Source organism: Chanodichthys erythropterus, chromosome 7 (genome assembly GCF_024489055.1).
Source record: "Chanodichthys erythropterus isolate Z2021 chromosome 7, ASM2448905v1, whole genome shotgun sequence".
Taxonomy (NCBI): Eukaryota; Metazoa; Chordata; class Actinopteri; order Cypriniformes; family Xenocyprididae; genus Chanodichthys; species Chanodichthys erythropterus.
In genome coordinates, this window is record NC_090227.1 from 8,782,268 (window position 1) to 8,798,782 (window position 16,515).

Genomic DNA, 16,515 nt, shown 5'->3' on the forward strand with positions numbered 1-16,515 from the left:
CAGAAAACAGTTATTTTAAATTTTTATAATGTTTCACAATATTACTGTGTTTTTTTTTTTCTCCCTAATAAATGCAGCCTTGGTGAACCTAAGAGGCTTTAATAAAAAATGTGAAATCTTACCGACCCCACATTTTTGAACGATGCTGTATCCTGTATGACAACATTTTAAAGCATGTAAAATTCCACACAGCAGGTTCTGTGAACATTTTTGAGTGATGATGAATCTCTGTTTTGAAACGATTCACTGAAATGGGTAGTTCAAAAGAAATGTTTTGCAGAAATGATTCAAACTTCCCATCTCTATCAGCATTTTTGTTATTGAGGTTTGAATGAGGACACTATTACAAATACCTTAAATCTGTTAACACTCATACTTATGAGTCATGAGTCATGACATATGGAAAAGGAAATATTCACAACGTTGTTTAACTTTGCACCGCCAACAGACTGATATAGTATATGTAGGTAAATATACTACATAATGCATCATCCAGTCCTAACACATTTGTTGATCAGCTTCATAGCATATTAACCGTAATTCCCACAATTGTGATGAGTGATCTATCCTGTAAAAAAAAAGCTGTGTCAATTCCCATGGTGTAATGTGAATTCAAGGTCACCAACTGCAAATCTTATTGTCCCCGCATGATAACACTTTTACCACTGTTGTAATAATAAACATCCTTTGGTGTGATCATCTCAGAAGGAGCCAGCATGGTGGCTTGACCTTCTTTTGTTTCCTGCTGGACTGTCAGCAAAGCTGGGTTACTGTTGTTGTCTTTTTTATGGGAAAGCTGAACAAACTTACCCTAAGTATTACATTAGTTATGTTTCCATCCACCTATTTTTATTGGGATTACACCTGCTGAGATATCGCATACAAAAAAATGCTGGATGGAAACACCAAGTTTTTATACGCATAAATTCCGATAAGAAGACATGCACTTAAATCACAGTAGAACACATTTACCACAAGATAACATGGCAGTGTTTATTGCATTTCATTTGAATGCTCAGAGACGAAAGTCATTTATGATGTTGGAAAAAAGAGCCCTGGTTGTAACAACTTCCATTTTTATTACAGATTTTTGTGCCATTTTCCCAGGAAGTGATGGTTTTGTTCTCTTGATCACCCGGGATTGAAATGGTGCTTTATTTGCTAATGTTTTATGCAATATTCCAATTTTGCGCATAAGTTAAATTCAAAACTTTGGATGGAAACATGTCATTGTCATGTGGCATGTCTATATCCAGTAGAGTTTGGAAGGCACAACTGGGTCACATTTACACTGAACAATCCTTGTGATTTATTATCTCATTTGCAGGTTTTTTCCTCCCTGCTTTAATTAAGTAATTGTGTAATTTATCATATAATTTACGCACTTGTGCTGGGAGTTACTCTGACAGAAAGCATGTTTCTCGTTTGATTTCACACACATATGGGAAGTGTTAAATGTTCATTCATTAGTTTTATTTGATGTTGGGATATATGACTTTTCTTAGCTCATTTTAAGTAACGACAAGCTATTCTCCTAATTTTACCACTAAAGGGATTTTCTGAGTAATGTTTGCAAAGTTTTGTGGACGTAACAAATGTTGCTGGTAACAGCACTAGAACACCTTGTTTTCAAGTGACTGTATGTTTATATAGTGACCCTGAAAAGTTTTTGGACACTAAAGCGCACTTAAAATGCATTAGATAGCAAAATATCCAGACAGAAAACATGGAAACTCAGACTCGAGTCCAATTTTGAATGAACTCAGACTTGTCAGGCACTTGAGTGAATTTGCTGCAACTGGACATTGGAATCATTTTGTTAAGGTTAAAATATTAATTTCAGAGCTCAGTGTTGAGTTTACAATAGACCCTTCACCGGAGTTTGATTGACAGGCGGTCTGACCAATCATAATGCAGACATCCACCATTTTTGTCCGACTAACAAACCAGACAGGTGTGTTAGTAGATTAACATTGTTGGACTTGAAATTGAAAAATGGTGTGTATTGACGTCTTTCCGCAGTTCTGATGTTCTTTCATGTTTAATTCATGCTTTAACTAGCAGAGATTATTGGTTCACGTGCTGCTTGCACCGAGGCTCTACACATTAAAGCATCACAAAACAGTATTTTTTGTTTGAATTTCTTAAAAATTACAAAATTTGCAAGCTGAGACCTTATTTCATACCAAAAGTAACCCGCTCTGTCTTGTCTGTCGGCGTGTTGTCAGTATCCTCTTTGGCGTGAGAGCGACATGGCTTATCAGAGGTAGCAACAGTAAATAAAAGGGGCGGGTCTTTGGGAAAGGTCAATTGCAATTTCAAATAATTGAAATCTTTCTGAACTCTACCGGACTTGACTAAAGGTAAACTGGGACCCAACACTAAAGTATTGTAGCTAAACTAAAGTAGCTAAACTGCTAGGACACTTGAGGAAAACTGCTGGAATACTCTGAAATGTATTCTTGAAACACAAGCTTGAAATTCACCTCAGGATCAGGCAGTATTGGTTGGCATGCTTGCATTTTTAGTAGACAGTTCCTTTTGACCAGATCTTCCCACATTACAGTTAAAAGAGGGAGAGTAAATAACTCTCTAATAACTCATGATTTCATTTCCTCTCATTTGATAAATGGAGGGTCATCTTATAGAGTCAAGCCCACTGAGCATCTGGACTAAATGATGGACCGTCCTCTGTAGACATGCACCTTTCATTTGTAACTGTCCTCCAAATATCAGATCTGGGACGGGCGAGGATGTTATACTCTGTGTTCTTCACTTGCTAAACTCAACCTGACCCCCTTTAATGATTAGAAATCTCACTGGAAAGGAAATCACGATACTAGAATGTTTTACCATCTAACAAATATGTTTAGTCTCTGAATCGGTTGATTCACATATAAACATTTATTAACTCGCACATCAGTTGTGGTTAACAGAAGCTGCTGTAAAAAGAAGATGCGAGAACCAATGAGGTTTGTTCTCACGCATCAAGCAAGTATGTTTAAGCTTCTGTTTATGTTTGCTGATCAGTGCTTATATGTGAATAAAAGTGTAAATTAAAAATGTACATCATATAAAGTGATCAAGCCTCTTCAGAAAATTTGGACTAAACTACTCAAATCATATGAATTAGTTTTACGATCTCTTTCTGAACTTTTAGAAGCGTCAGAATGGTAGTTTACGGTTAGAATTACACTACAAGTGCACAATTATTACAGTTAAGCACACTTCTTTTTTTACAAGGCTTGTTGCTGCATGTTACAGTAATACAGTTGACCTTTTCAAATAAAGTTAACTTGGCAGTCTCTCTCTACCAAGGTTGCTTTCTATTTCTGTTTTCACATGTGGTTATCATCTGAGATAAATCACTTATACTGTAGAATCCATTTCAGAAATTGCAAACCAGTTAATTAAATGATTAATAATTGACATCAGTTGGATTAAATGTTAGGCAAATGTAATAAACTGAATGAAAAAAGTTTAATAGTAATAGCATTTTGAAATATACTTGGTGAATTTGTGTATTGTACCAACATATCTGAAAATAGTACACTTTCGATGACCTGTTGAGCGATTATTACTAATAGTTGCTTGTGAACGTGGTACCAAAGCAATTAAATGTGGACTTTGACCGTACAAGATGAGGAAGAAACCTTGGGATGAATCAAGACTCAGCAGGGCAGCCTGTGCTCTTCTTTCTTCTTTGTACTGATGAGAATTCCTACTGTAGTTTTAGTCTGGGGTGGTGGGATTGCAACAACCAGTCTCCCTTGATTTTATTTTTACCTTTTTTGTAATCTTTTTACAAGAGTGAATTCTGAGAAAGTGGTTTAGCAGGCATACTGCTACAGAGTTGCAGCACATTAAAGGGCGGAAAGACACGTCTGTCTGTCTGTAAGTGATTAGCATTTATTTAAAAAAAAAAAAAAAAAAAGGGTTTAAGCTCCTTACACATTCACATTTAGCTTGGTATAAAATTGCAGGCATACCATAATTAAAAATATTATTTAAGTTAGTTAAGAATCATTTTTACCCCAATGTCCTCTTTTGACCACTTCTGGGGACAATTTTGTCCCCAAACTACAGAGTTGTCTGCTAATATACTTCAAGCAACTAAATATAACAACATAGAATATTTTGCTGTCACTGTTAAATGTCACACCACCAAACTTGACTCTTTGCCCTTTAATGTTAGGAAGCTAAAAACCATGTGTTTGTGATGCTGTTGTTTAAAATGCTGCAAAACTGGCTGTTAGAAACTGAAAGTTAAAATGTTTTGTGAACAAGTAAGAAATATCTGCCAGTGAAACAAGGCAACATATATTCATAATAATGTGTAATAACTTGCTATTTTAATTATCAGGCAAATGATTTATGTAAATGTGTAAGAGAGTTAAAGAGTTGTTAGGCACAACTCACAGCAGGGTGTTTTCACATGCTTGTTTTTGGCATTGCAGTTCTCAAACATTTACTATGTAATAAAATATTATTTTAATGAAAAGGTGAGTCATTAGAATTTTATTTAAGGAATAGTTCAACCAAAAATTTAAATTCTATTATTTATTTTATATATATGTATTGCTTTATATAATATAGATTGTAGTAGTCACATTAATTAAGAGTATTGTAAAATTTATAATTTCTCAAATTCAACAAAAGTGTTAAGGTGGTGATACACGGGCAAGTTTTTGAGCAATGTTGTTGAGCGATGTTGCTTGGGCACTTTCCCATTGAGAATGGGGAACAAATTTCAATCTAAAGCATCCAGATAGACATTTGTTGCCCATTCTCAATAGAAAAGTGCCCATGCAAGCAACACTTTTTGTTCTCACTTGAAAGTGTCAGTGCCGTTAAATGGAAAATATTACTGAATATTGTCTTTTAAACCTCTTCTTTTTTGGAACACAAAAGAAGATATTTCAAAGTATGTTTTTGGGTTGTTTCGTCCATACAATGAAAGTCAATGAGGTCCAGAGTTGTTTGAACCTGTTTGAAACCTTTTTTCAAAACATCCTAAAATATGTTCCAGTTTCATTACAATTTATTAAAGTTTAATAGTTGGTCTCTATGCAGTGATATGAACAATAGTTGGTGAACTGGTGTTTTAATTGTTTACTTTATGCATTTTAGCAAGGCTGGAATTCAGTATTGGCCAATCAGCATTCAAAAACAGAAATATCAAGACATATATAATATATATTAATATAAAGACAACATACTGATTAGGAATAGGATTATTATTTTTTTTTTCAGTAAAGAGGAACAGGAAAAGAGAGCCAACCAGCTAGTGGCAGTACACACCTGATAAACGTTCAGGAAGAAGATGCATTAAAAGATGGGCCGACGTGGCATGCGCAGCTCTAGTTCTCAAGCATCTGTGTACTTTGGCTGTTCTGCGGTCAGAATGCTGCACGTCAGTGGAGGAGATGAAAATAGGAATTTATCAAACGTACAGAATGTGCATGAGAAACGGCTGTGTGTTTGTGTTGGCGGAGCAAGTTGGTGTGCTATCAGCTCCACGGGCTCGGCCTGACTGAACCGAGTCACGGGTCGTTACAGAATATCATGTGAGATTTAGTGTCCGTGTCTGAACCGCAGTCCCCAGATGTTGATTTGTGTCTACATACAGAGGTCTGGGCTCTGTATTTGCATTTATTTCATGATGCATAATATTCATCAATGTCCCACACAAGTGATAAAAATGGCAAAGTGTGAATTTTTTGTTAATTTACTATAATTCGCTATTTAATAAATGTATCTTTGTGTTTGTATCCAGGGAAAGAAGCACTGTGCATCATTCCTGTGAAAAACGTCCTCGGTGTTGAGAAACTGGAAGAAAGTGCCTTTAACCGCAAAAACGTGAGTAGTTCAGTTGTTCAGCGGGTATAGCGTGGCCATCACAGGAATAAATTACATTGTTAAAATAAATGCAGCCTTGATGAGCATAAAAGACCTCTTTTAAAAACATTAAAACATCCAAACTTTTGACCTGTAGTGTATATGTAACATCCCCCTCTACTGTGTTTTGTTTGGCAGATGTTTCAGGTAATCCATTCAGAGAAGCCTCTGTACGTGCAGGCGGGCAACTGTGTGGAGACCAACAGCTGGATTGAGGTGCTGAGTCAGGTCAGCCGCTGTAACCCGGGCCGGCTCAGCACGTTTCACCCATCTGCTTACGTGAGTGGATTCTGGTTATGCTGTAAGGATCCCAACGAGAACGCCCCGGGCTGCAAACCCTGCACTGCGTAAGACATTCTTATTAATCTTATTAAGACATTTTCACTTTATCGCTTTATGTGTAAAGCTGCAAACATGTACACATTCCCATTTTTCATGTCTGACACCATCTTATAGGACAGTGTTGGCGAATATTCAACTGGACATCGACTGTGACAGAGAAACAGAACGAATCTTCTCCTTCTTTTCCTCAAACCGTTCTAGACTACAGAAGATGGAGGGTGTGTATAGTCAAAAAATCATTTACTTTATATATACACTTTGCACTGTATGTCTTCCTAATATTTCATCAAAGTTACTTTCTTCACTGCTAAACTTTTATTGTCTATTGATGTAATCAATGCTAGTAAGTAAAAAATATCGACCTGTGAAATAATAGCTAATAACCAATCATTCAAATCAACCGAGGATATTGCATCCATGATCCTTCTCAATATTAAAGGTGCCCTAGAACTTTTTTTTTAAAAGATGTAATATAAGTCTAAGGTGTCCCCTGAATGTGTCTGTGAAGTTTCAGCTCAAAATACCCCATAGATTTTTTTTAATTCATTTTTTTAACTGCCTATTTTGGGGCATAATTAGAAATGAGGCGATTCAGGGTATGTGGCCCTTTAATTCTCCTGCTCCACGCCCCAAGAGCTCGCGCTTGCCTTAAACAACATAAAAAAAGTTCAAACAGCTAATATAACCCTCATAATGGATCTTATGTTGAGATTGGCCTGTTCTTCGGAGGTCTTTTAAACAAATGAGATTTATATAAGAAGGAGGAAACAATGGCGTTTGAGACTCACTGTATGTCATTTCCATGTACTGAACTCTTGTTATTTGACTATGCCGAGGTAAATTCAAATTTTGAATCTAGGGCACCTTTAAGTTCAGAAGTGCCAGTCAAATGTTTGAACACAGCTGGTCATTTTTTATTATTACTATTTTTCACTTTTTCAAATGGAGGTCAAGTCCATTGGCATAGAAACACCAAAATGATAAAAAAAAATAGTATGTTTCCATGAATGCACTTGATGGCTCTTTCTATTTATAATTTGGTCAAATTCAGCCATTAGAAAATAATAATATAATATAAGATATATAGTTTGTAATTGTCTACAAAATATAAAAAAGTTAAAGTGCCCCTATTATGCTTTTTTTTCAAAGGTTCCTAATTTTGTTTTGGATGCCTCCTACAATAAGTTTACATGCACCCAAGGTCAAAAAACATTACTCACATCTCTCACACTTTCTGAAATGGTTCAATAAAGGATTCGTCTGTCTAAACCCCACCTTTCCGAGAGACAACTCTGCTCTGATTGGTCAAATGGCCCAGTCTGTTGCAATTGGTCTACAGCGCGTGTCGGAAACTAATTTTGTCTGAATTTCAGCTCTGGACTCTTCCACAGCACTTGTTTAGACAGTGATACGAACAGTAACAATGGTGTCGTTTTTACTGTATCAATTGGAGCCTGAGGCATGCAAAATAGATTTGCTTACACAGCCCAGAAAACAGTGTTTTCTCGACATGTGGACAATACAAACCAAACTCTTCCAGGCTTCAGCTACAACCAATGAAGACCATAGGCTGGCATTATGCAAATTTGTTATAAACCTACTTAGATTTGAGCAGGAACTAAGACTGGAATTACTGATGGCTTGTTTCAGGCACTGATTGTTCAGAATCAGTTCTTTCTTTTGGGAGACAATAACTCCATCGATGAAACTTAGATTCACAAACAGCTGAAAGGTAATATCAAAGCAAAAAGCACAATATGAGCACTTTAAATGATGAAAAATGAACAAAAAAATTTATATTCATTAAAGTGCCACTGTTATGCTTTTTCGAATATTACTTTTTATGCAATGTGTAATGTAGCTGTCTGTAAATGTAAACAATCTGCAAAGCCGAAAGTGCATGATAAATAAAGTTATGGTCTCTCAAAAGAAGGAATCAACTCTGAACAGCCTAAACAAGTCATTAGGAATTCGAATCCCACTTCTGTGATGGCCACAGTAAGTGACAGATTTGCCTAGTACCTGCCTATGTTCTTCATTGACCTCCCACAAACAATGTCTACTTTGCCTCTCCCTCAAACACTGTAGCTGGTTCGTGTTGTATACATGTCAAAAAGATTGTTTTCTGCTCAGCAAATTCTCTTTGTAAACACTCTCATAGGATGAGGATTACATTCATCATTCACGTTGGTGCTTGGCTAACGTTAGCACTATTATTGATACAGTTCCCATATGTGCACCGCAATAAATTAGAAATATACACATCGGAAATATACACATGTAGAGGAATTTCAGTTGCAAAATCTCATAGTATACGTCAAACTGAGTAGTGCATCACTGAGAAACGTCCTGCTCAAGTCGTCCTTGCAATGGAGGTTTGGGTTGAATAACTAGTTCTTCCAATGTTTCATCATCGGACTGGTGCTCGGATTGATACGGTAAAATCGACGCCATCGTTAGTGTTTTTACAGTGGGTACAATCGCTGAGCTCCGGAAACCTCCAGAGCTGAATCATTTATAGTAATGGGCATGTGTTTCTGAAAGGTAGACCATTCACAACTGTCTGGCCAATCAGACCAGAGGAGGAAGTCGTTTGAGAATCATTGAAAAAAATGTGGTGATGTGCAATGTATATTATGAGAAAATGAAAGCATTTTTTGACCTTTGCATGTAAACCTGTTATAGGAGACCTCAAAAACAAAATGTGTTGATTTATTTGTGTGCGTGTCTACAGATGCTTGTGCCGGCATGTCAGTGTATCTTGGGCAGCAGGAGGAGTGTTCAGCCTTCACCATACAGGACCCTAAAGAGACCTTCCGTACCATTAAAGAGCTCGGAGAAGTACTGGATGACCTGCAGGCTCACCATGATTTAAAGGGGGCACTAAACGATGAACCAGGCACTATGTAAGACACCCAAAATGAATTAAGACATCGCATTTTTATGCAATATACATTTACATTTTTAAGTGGAAAATGTTTATTGCAATATATCTTCAATATATCAATATGCATTTTTTTAATTATCCTTGAAGACTTTTTATAAAAATTCCCATCTTCTTCAAGAGCTAATGAAACAAAATCTTCCGTGCAGTAAAATGATTTGAAATTCTTTCTTTTTTAGCGAGAATCCTATAGTTGGAAAGACAGCGTAACGTTGTGACTGCGGGACCTGGTGGTACTGACGCAGCCACACAAGCAGAGGGCGCTGTGTCTGTCAACATATAGGAGCATGAAAACGCTCTGATAATGCTCAGAGAAGCGCTGCCGTTCCACACGTGACTCGAGTCTAACCTCTCCAGCAATTGCCTGATCTGCAGTTACAGTGTACTTGGAAGAATTTGGCCAGTCAAGAGTCGAGTGGCGTGTCCGTGAGTTGCTATCATTGGAAAAATCTAGCTCTTTTCTCTGTGTGCCTGTCCGGTCTCAGTTTTATATCAGTTTTTAAGATCGTTTAGTAACCTCAATCGCCAGTCCGCACAGTAAGAAAAGATTCCGATCACCTCTTATTCATTCCTAAACAGGCTGTGAAAGTCCAGACACCAAGAGTTGGTCTGAGAAATTATAGCTGCTAAAAATGAAAACTCAACCTTCGCATTTTTCTTTGTAAACCGTCAGTTTTTTCAGACTACTGGTCGTCTGAGTTAAATAACCATGTCAAAGGGAATCTTCATTGTTCATTGTAGTTTCATCCCTCTCAGTCCATCCCTTTGAGTGTGTGCATGGTTTTCTATCTGTAGTGGATAGAATTAATCTGCCTTATAAATTCAGTGGAGGTACTTACAATCCCACACTTGTGTATGAATTAGGGACTAATGCAGAAGCACTTTAGATATTTGGAATATTCCAGATGAGATTGTTTTAGATACGTGGTATCAAACTTTTTTTTCCTGATATTGATCAGTTACATGATCAGCTCTTGTGTAATGTTCTGTAGATAACGTTCATATCCTGTAGATTTTTACTAGCTATTTTTCTTACGCCAAAGATGTTGTTTTGTAGGTTTTCATGACTTGAAAATGGTATACATGTCGTTTTATAATTACAGAACTTAAAAAAAAAAAAAGGAAAATGGATATCTATATTTCATGGATGTACGTTTTGGGAGCCTCATGCATTTGATAAACATGAAGAAAATTTTATTCAATCAATCTTTTTAACCCCCCCCCCCCCCCCACACACACACACACACAATGACAATATTTTATAGTATTATGATGTCATAAGCTCTGTTCCATTACCTAGTGAGCTGCCTACAAAGACAGCACAGGCGTGCTCAAATTACAAACTGTTCTAAAGCGTAGGCAGCAACATGAAATTATAGAACTGATCCCTCATTTGCAGAGAATGCAGTGCCATAATGCACTCCAACTAACTTGGTGGGGGGAAAAATCAATCCAAGATGGCACTTGAGAGAAATATTGATTGTAAATGTACCATACTAAATAGTAATGATCAAAGAGTTCCTTGTACTTACAAATTTCCCAATATTGGTGTGTGCTATGAGCATTGAGCTGTTAGCTTAGCAACATGAGAACAGCAAAGTCTATTGGAATTGGAATATTTGTGTGATGTGCAAAAAAAGTTAACTGCCAGGGTAAACAGCAAGGAAGCTCACTAGGGTTTCAAACAGAGCTGGAAACATAGTTTGTTTGGCATAAATTCTGATCGACAATCTCCTGTATCATGTTTGTGGTGTCACAGTTGTGTCTATTTTTGTGGTGGGACTGTCATGTAATTTCCTGATGACTTCCACCTACTGATTATTACAGGTCTACACATTCGTGGTTTTTTTCAAATTACCCCAAGTTTAACTGTATTGAACTTGTCTTTTCTGTAACATTGGAGACTGTTATGTTCTGCTTGGTATACTTGTGTTTTGCATCTAGTCAAGATCAGTGGTTCCCAACTGGTAAATAAGCTTAACTTTTAAACATAAAAACTAATACCCAATTAAATAAATCAAATGGTATGTAATTATCTTCCAAACCCTTTTATTATTCACAATATCCTCACTTTTATGAGCATTACAGATCCTCATGATCTGTTCATGATCAGACTGTTAGATCAGTTCAGTGGCGTCACATGTATTGAATTTAGCCCAGTGCACAGTATGCGATTTTGGCCACAATATTGCCTTCTGAGACCAATTTCTGAGATTGTTTATTATTGTACTGTAGGTTCCCTTGACAAAAACACCAGATTTTTCCATTGGCTTTTGGATTATTGCAGAAAATGAGCTCTGTGACCAACAAAAGTTTATGATTCTTATACATTTTGTTCATCATGATAATCCTCCTCACAAATCAACATAACTTCAATGGATTTTGAAGCATAAATACAATCGGCAGCTAAACGTAAGCTATAAGCGAACTACACCGCTGTAGGATGACCTCAACCTCACTATCATTAAGCTTCTGACATCTTTTCAGTCTTTATTTAAAAAAAAATTTCCCTGAATGTTTGCATTATGATAGTTTGCAAGAGTGTAATTATAACTAGAGAGTTTACCCGTTGAGTTGATCACATTTAATGTCCTTCACAACCTCTGTCGCCCCATTTAGCCACTTGTTAGCAGCCACCTTTTTCAAGACAAGCAAAAGCTTTTAAAAACAATCAAAATGAGGCATTACTGATGTATTTTATGTTGTAAAGTAAAATGTGACTCTCTACAGTATGTTAATATATTGAGTTTGTGTTAACCACAGACCTTATTTCAGGGATTTAACCAAAAATCCATTCAAAAAACCCATTGTCTTTGGGACGATGGAACCGGAAGAGCTAAAATGCTAACTCGTTTCTGGGTTTTGACCTACAAAAAGCACCATACCTGCAGCACACTATAGGACTGATGATTTTAGAATAGACTGTTTTCTACCAGCAGTGCCAAGCTACGACTCCAGACTGTTCAAAATCCTTTCATGCCACTATCGCCACTCACATAGTTGTCCATTACATTACATTTGACCCAAACCATTAATATGCATACTGACTACACCTTAGACAGGATTTTACATTATGCATTGTACGCTTTTTAGTAATAAGTAAATACTCATTATGTAGTTTTAATAAGGTCTGTGCTTAATATAGAGAAATTTTCTTCTTTTTTCTTCTCAAACACCAAACTTAAAACATCAACTTTTATCTGTATGGTGATTAGATTCACAGTGTCGGACTACCTTAAAGGGTTAGTTCACCCAAAAATGAAAATTCTGTCATTTATTACTCACCCTCATGTCGTCCACACCCGTTAGACCTTCGTTCATCTTTGGAACAAAAATTAAGATATTTTTGATGAAATCCGAGAGGTATATGACTCGTCCATAGACAGCAATGTAATCGACACTTTCATGGTCCAGAAAGGTAGTAAAGACATCGTTAAGTCGACGTGACCACAGTGGTTCAATCTTAATTTTATGAAGTGACGAGAATACTTTTTGTGCACAAAAACAAAAATAACAAATTTATTTAACAATATCTTCTCTTCGGAGTGTCTTTCTCCTACGCTGTTTACGTCCAACGCTCCCAGGTTCTACGTCAGAACGCGACACATTATTGGCCGGTTCCTGCATCAGCATCAAAAGCATGCGTCGTCCTGCTCACGTGATCAGCTTTGGCCAATACCGAGCTGGCATTTGGACGTAAACACTGAAGCCTTCAATGTGCTTACTGCATCAACTGCGTAAGGATAAGGATTAAGAGATTGTTGAATAAAGTCATTATTTTTGTTTTGTTTTTGCGCACAGAAAGTTGAATCACTGCAGTCACGTCGACTGTTTTAACGGCGTCTTTAGTACCTTTCTGGACTTTGAAAGTGGTGGCTATATTGCTGTATACGGACGAGTCATATACCTCTCGGATTTCATCAAAAATATCTTAATTTGTGTTCTGAAGATGAACGAAGGTCTTACGGTTGTGGAACGACATGAGGGTATGTAATTAATGACAGGAATTTCATTTTTGGATGAACTAACCCTTTAAGAACGCGAGTACAGAATGATGCATCTGGAGTTCAATACCGTGGCGTAGCGTCTTTTTTCCAGTGTGGCTTTAGTATTGAATCTGTAATCAGATGTCTTGGCTAGTTCATCGCACAGTCTGACATGAAACACTGTACATGTTACACAATCTACCTTCTTTAAGGTCACATTGTACAATCTGACAAGGAAAAATATCACAAAGGATTAAGTGGTGCTGGTTCATATTTGGAGCAGTGGAGAAGGTGAATTATGTCCAGAAAATGCTCTCCCTGGTCCGGATATGAATACATGACCCTTTAAAAGGGAGGAGAAAATGCTTCCCATATCTTTTGTTGTTGACATCTGTCACTTGATAGAAGCTAGCCAAATGAGGCTGATGCCAGCATAGAAACGTTAAGAAAAAACTCACATAAACATTAAATATGGGTTGCAATGAGGACATGGTTTGTGGAAACCACAAAGTTTTGTGCAGAGAATTATTGGCTGCTGAGAGCATGAAGCCATTGAAATTTTGAACAATACACAATTTTGGTACTGCATTGGGTCACCGGGCAGTGTTCAATGTAAACTCTGGGTCATGAAGGAAACCCACTTGAGAACCACTGATCTAGATAACCTGACCTGTTAGAATGTGTAATCAAATTAAAGTGTACTTAGCATGATCATTGTATGTTCTTTTAAAAAGACACCTTTGTAATATGAAAATGATTCACTGGGGAACACAGGAGCCAGCAAATGTTGCTTTCTTTGACTTTGGCATATCAAAAAAAAAAAAAAAAAAAAAGAACTCCATATTAGGGTTTTTAGTTGTCAGAACATTCCATTCTTAAACTCTAATTTTAACACAATCTCATGGCAATTAGTAACTATTTTACATTTTGGCAAATTGGTGGCTAATTCATATGAATTCATACAATCTCATTAGTACGTTTTCATATGATCTGCTGTTATATTTAGGTGTAAGGTTAAGCTCACTTTTTTCTAATAATCAAACATTTTTGTGCTGTTCACATCATCCAGATTCATACAAAATCACCACCTTGTAAAATAGTTATGTTTTCCCGTGAGATAGGGTTGGTCAAAACACAAGTAAAACTACAAGATATCAGTCTATGTTTATGAATTTTTAGTGACGTGCCTCTCAAACGGATATATATTTTTGTAATCATGAATTTTGAAAGCCGAAAGATTGTATTGATCATTGATAAAGAGGCCTGGAAAACAGTTTTCCGTTTCAGCACAAACAATTATGCAACATTCACCTTCTGTTATGGTGTCAGAACATATATTCGTATTTGCTCCATCGGATTTGACAAATTTGTGCGTTTTTATCTTTTCTCATGTGTGACGTGTAGATGTTCGTACACACTGTGAACTGAATGTTGTCATGGTACACGGTTGTTCATCTGGTACTCTGAGGCTCCAGTGAGCTTCAGTAGAAATGTGGTACTGATCATCCTCACTTCATAACTGTTGTGAGCAAAGGGCCACGTGGGCTTGCTTAGCATTGCGGTGATACCGCAGACCTCCTCCATTCATCATACTTGTCGGATCGAATTTAGCGGTTTCTGCGTGTTGGCGTAATTCTCTGAACTGGGCACATTTTCATCTTGTGTAGACATATAGTAACCATTGCATCCAGCAGCCCTTAAGACCCCTCAGACTAAAGATTATTCTTTAACATTCCCAATTTAAGCACTTATCTTTGAGTCGATAGAACAACGCAGACAATGTCATTTTTTCTTTTTCTTGGAGTCTCGAATGTATATCGGTACGAATCTACAATCACCACCATATTATAAAAACGATTATGTGCTCCTGTTATGATGATGTTTGTTCTCGAATTCCACCTTGTTGGCGTAACTGGGTCTGCGAGTTGCCCTTTTATAGTTTAAATAATGCATTTCTTAAATTATTTTATTTTTAGATGAATAATGTAGGTCTGTAAAACTGCTATAAATATTTGCACAAATTTGACCACTTTTTTTTTTTTTTTTTTTTCTCCGTCTACCCAATTCCCATTCTTCTTCCAATGTATTACTAATTGTACTGGACATGTTTGCTTCATTTTGTTATTTAAATGTTTTTATACCATTATTTTCAGAATACAAGCTCACATAATTCCTCTGTTATTAGTTCTGTGGAATTAATTTGCAATAAATATATTGTTTGTGTGATTCTGTTGTGTGTGTGTGTGTTACATCAGTGGTTCCGTACCACAATTTATATTTAAGTACAATCATTTTCACAGTTCGGATCAATACCACGTTGAGCTGTTGTGACACACTATTAATGTAATCGCCCATTTATTCTGTAATAGCTATTAAATTAAATCAGCTGTTACACTGTAAATAGTGAATAGTAGTATGTGATAAAGAACATTAGGAGACATTTTGTTATTTATATTATCAGTTAACCCTCATGTACTGTAGCAGGTCAGTTTGACCCATTTTGATTTTTGAGTTGTTGGAAATATCAGTACACTGTAATAAAGAATTGTTGGTGTAACTTAAAAAAGTAAGTAACCTGGTTGCCTTAATTTTTAGTTCATTGAAATTAAAGTTAATACAATAAAGGTGATTGGTTTAATCAACAGAAATTCAAAATATTGTTATTTGAACCACATTAATTATCAAAGTTGATTTGATTTAAGAAAAAATGTTGTGATAACAAATCATGAACATAATTTTTTACAGTGTACAGACCCAAAATAATAACATTTCTTGGATATATTTTGTTATTTTGGTTTTTGAACTACCCCATGAAGCTAAAAAAGGAGCTTTCCCTCACTTATTTCAATACAGAAAAATAATTTGCATATCATATATGGTAAAAAAAAAAAATAGCTATCAATTGTTTTTTCAATCTATCACAATTTCAATTACACCTATGTTATTTTTTTCTTGAAATTATGTGACTTTTTCTCATGGTCATGAACATGCATGTAAAGTTTCAACACATTGATGTGTTGTGAAATGTGCATACAGAAATTTTATACGATCTTGCTGTTCGTGGGTCAGTTTGACCCATATAGACCGCTATTCAAAAGCAACTGTATATACAGACTCAAAATACCAAACACTTGTTAAAAATCTTTAATACTTCAGAGCACAGACTTCACAGATTATTGAAGTCAAAAAGCTGCAAAAGTAAAATATAAAAATAGTTATAGAAGTTTAAGTTTATGAAAATGTAAAATATATATTTTTATATTTTATATAAAAGAAATATTTTACAAAACATATTCAACTCTAAAACCTCAAGAAAATCAAAGCTAAATATCAAAGCTAATTTAT

General features: G+C 36.1%; 1 protein-coding gene across 2 annotated transcripts in view; it reads left to right on the forward strand.

Moving 5' to 3' along the window:
• The window catches only part of rasa2 (RAS p21 protein activator 2), a 54,421-nt gene extending 38,791 nt beyond the window's left edge, over positions 1–15,630 (forward strand). For both annotated transcript variants that reach the window (XM_067389766.1, XM_067389765.1), the window contains exons 20-24: positions 5,777–5,859; positions 6,037–6,245; positions 6,355–6,458; positions 8,975–9,146; positions 9,364–15,630. In XM_067389766.1, the coding sequence (XP_067245867.1) occupies positions 5,777–5,859; positions 6,037–6,245; positions 6,355–6,458; positions 8,975–9,146; positions 9,364–9,394 (599 nt within the window). In that variant the 3' untranslated portion in view covers positions 9,395–15,630. The remainder of the gene's footprint in view (positions 1–5,776; positions 5,860–6,036; positions 6,246–6,354; positions 6,459–8,974; positions 9,147–9,363) is intronic.
• Positions 15,631–16,515: the final 885 nt, after the last annotated feature.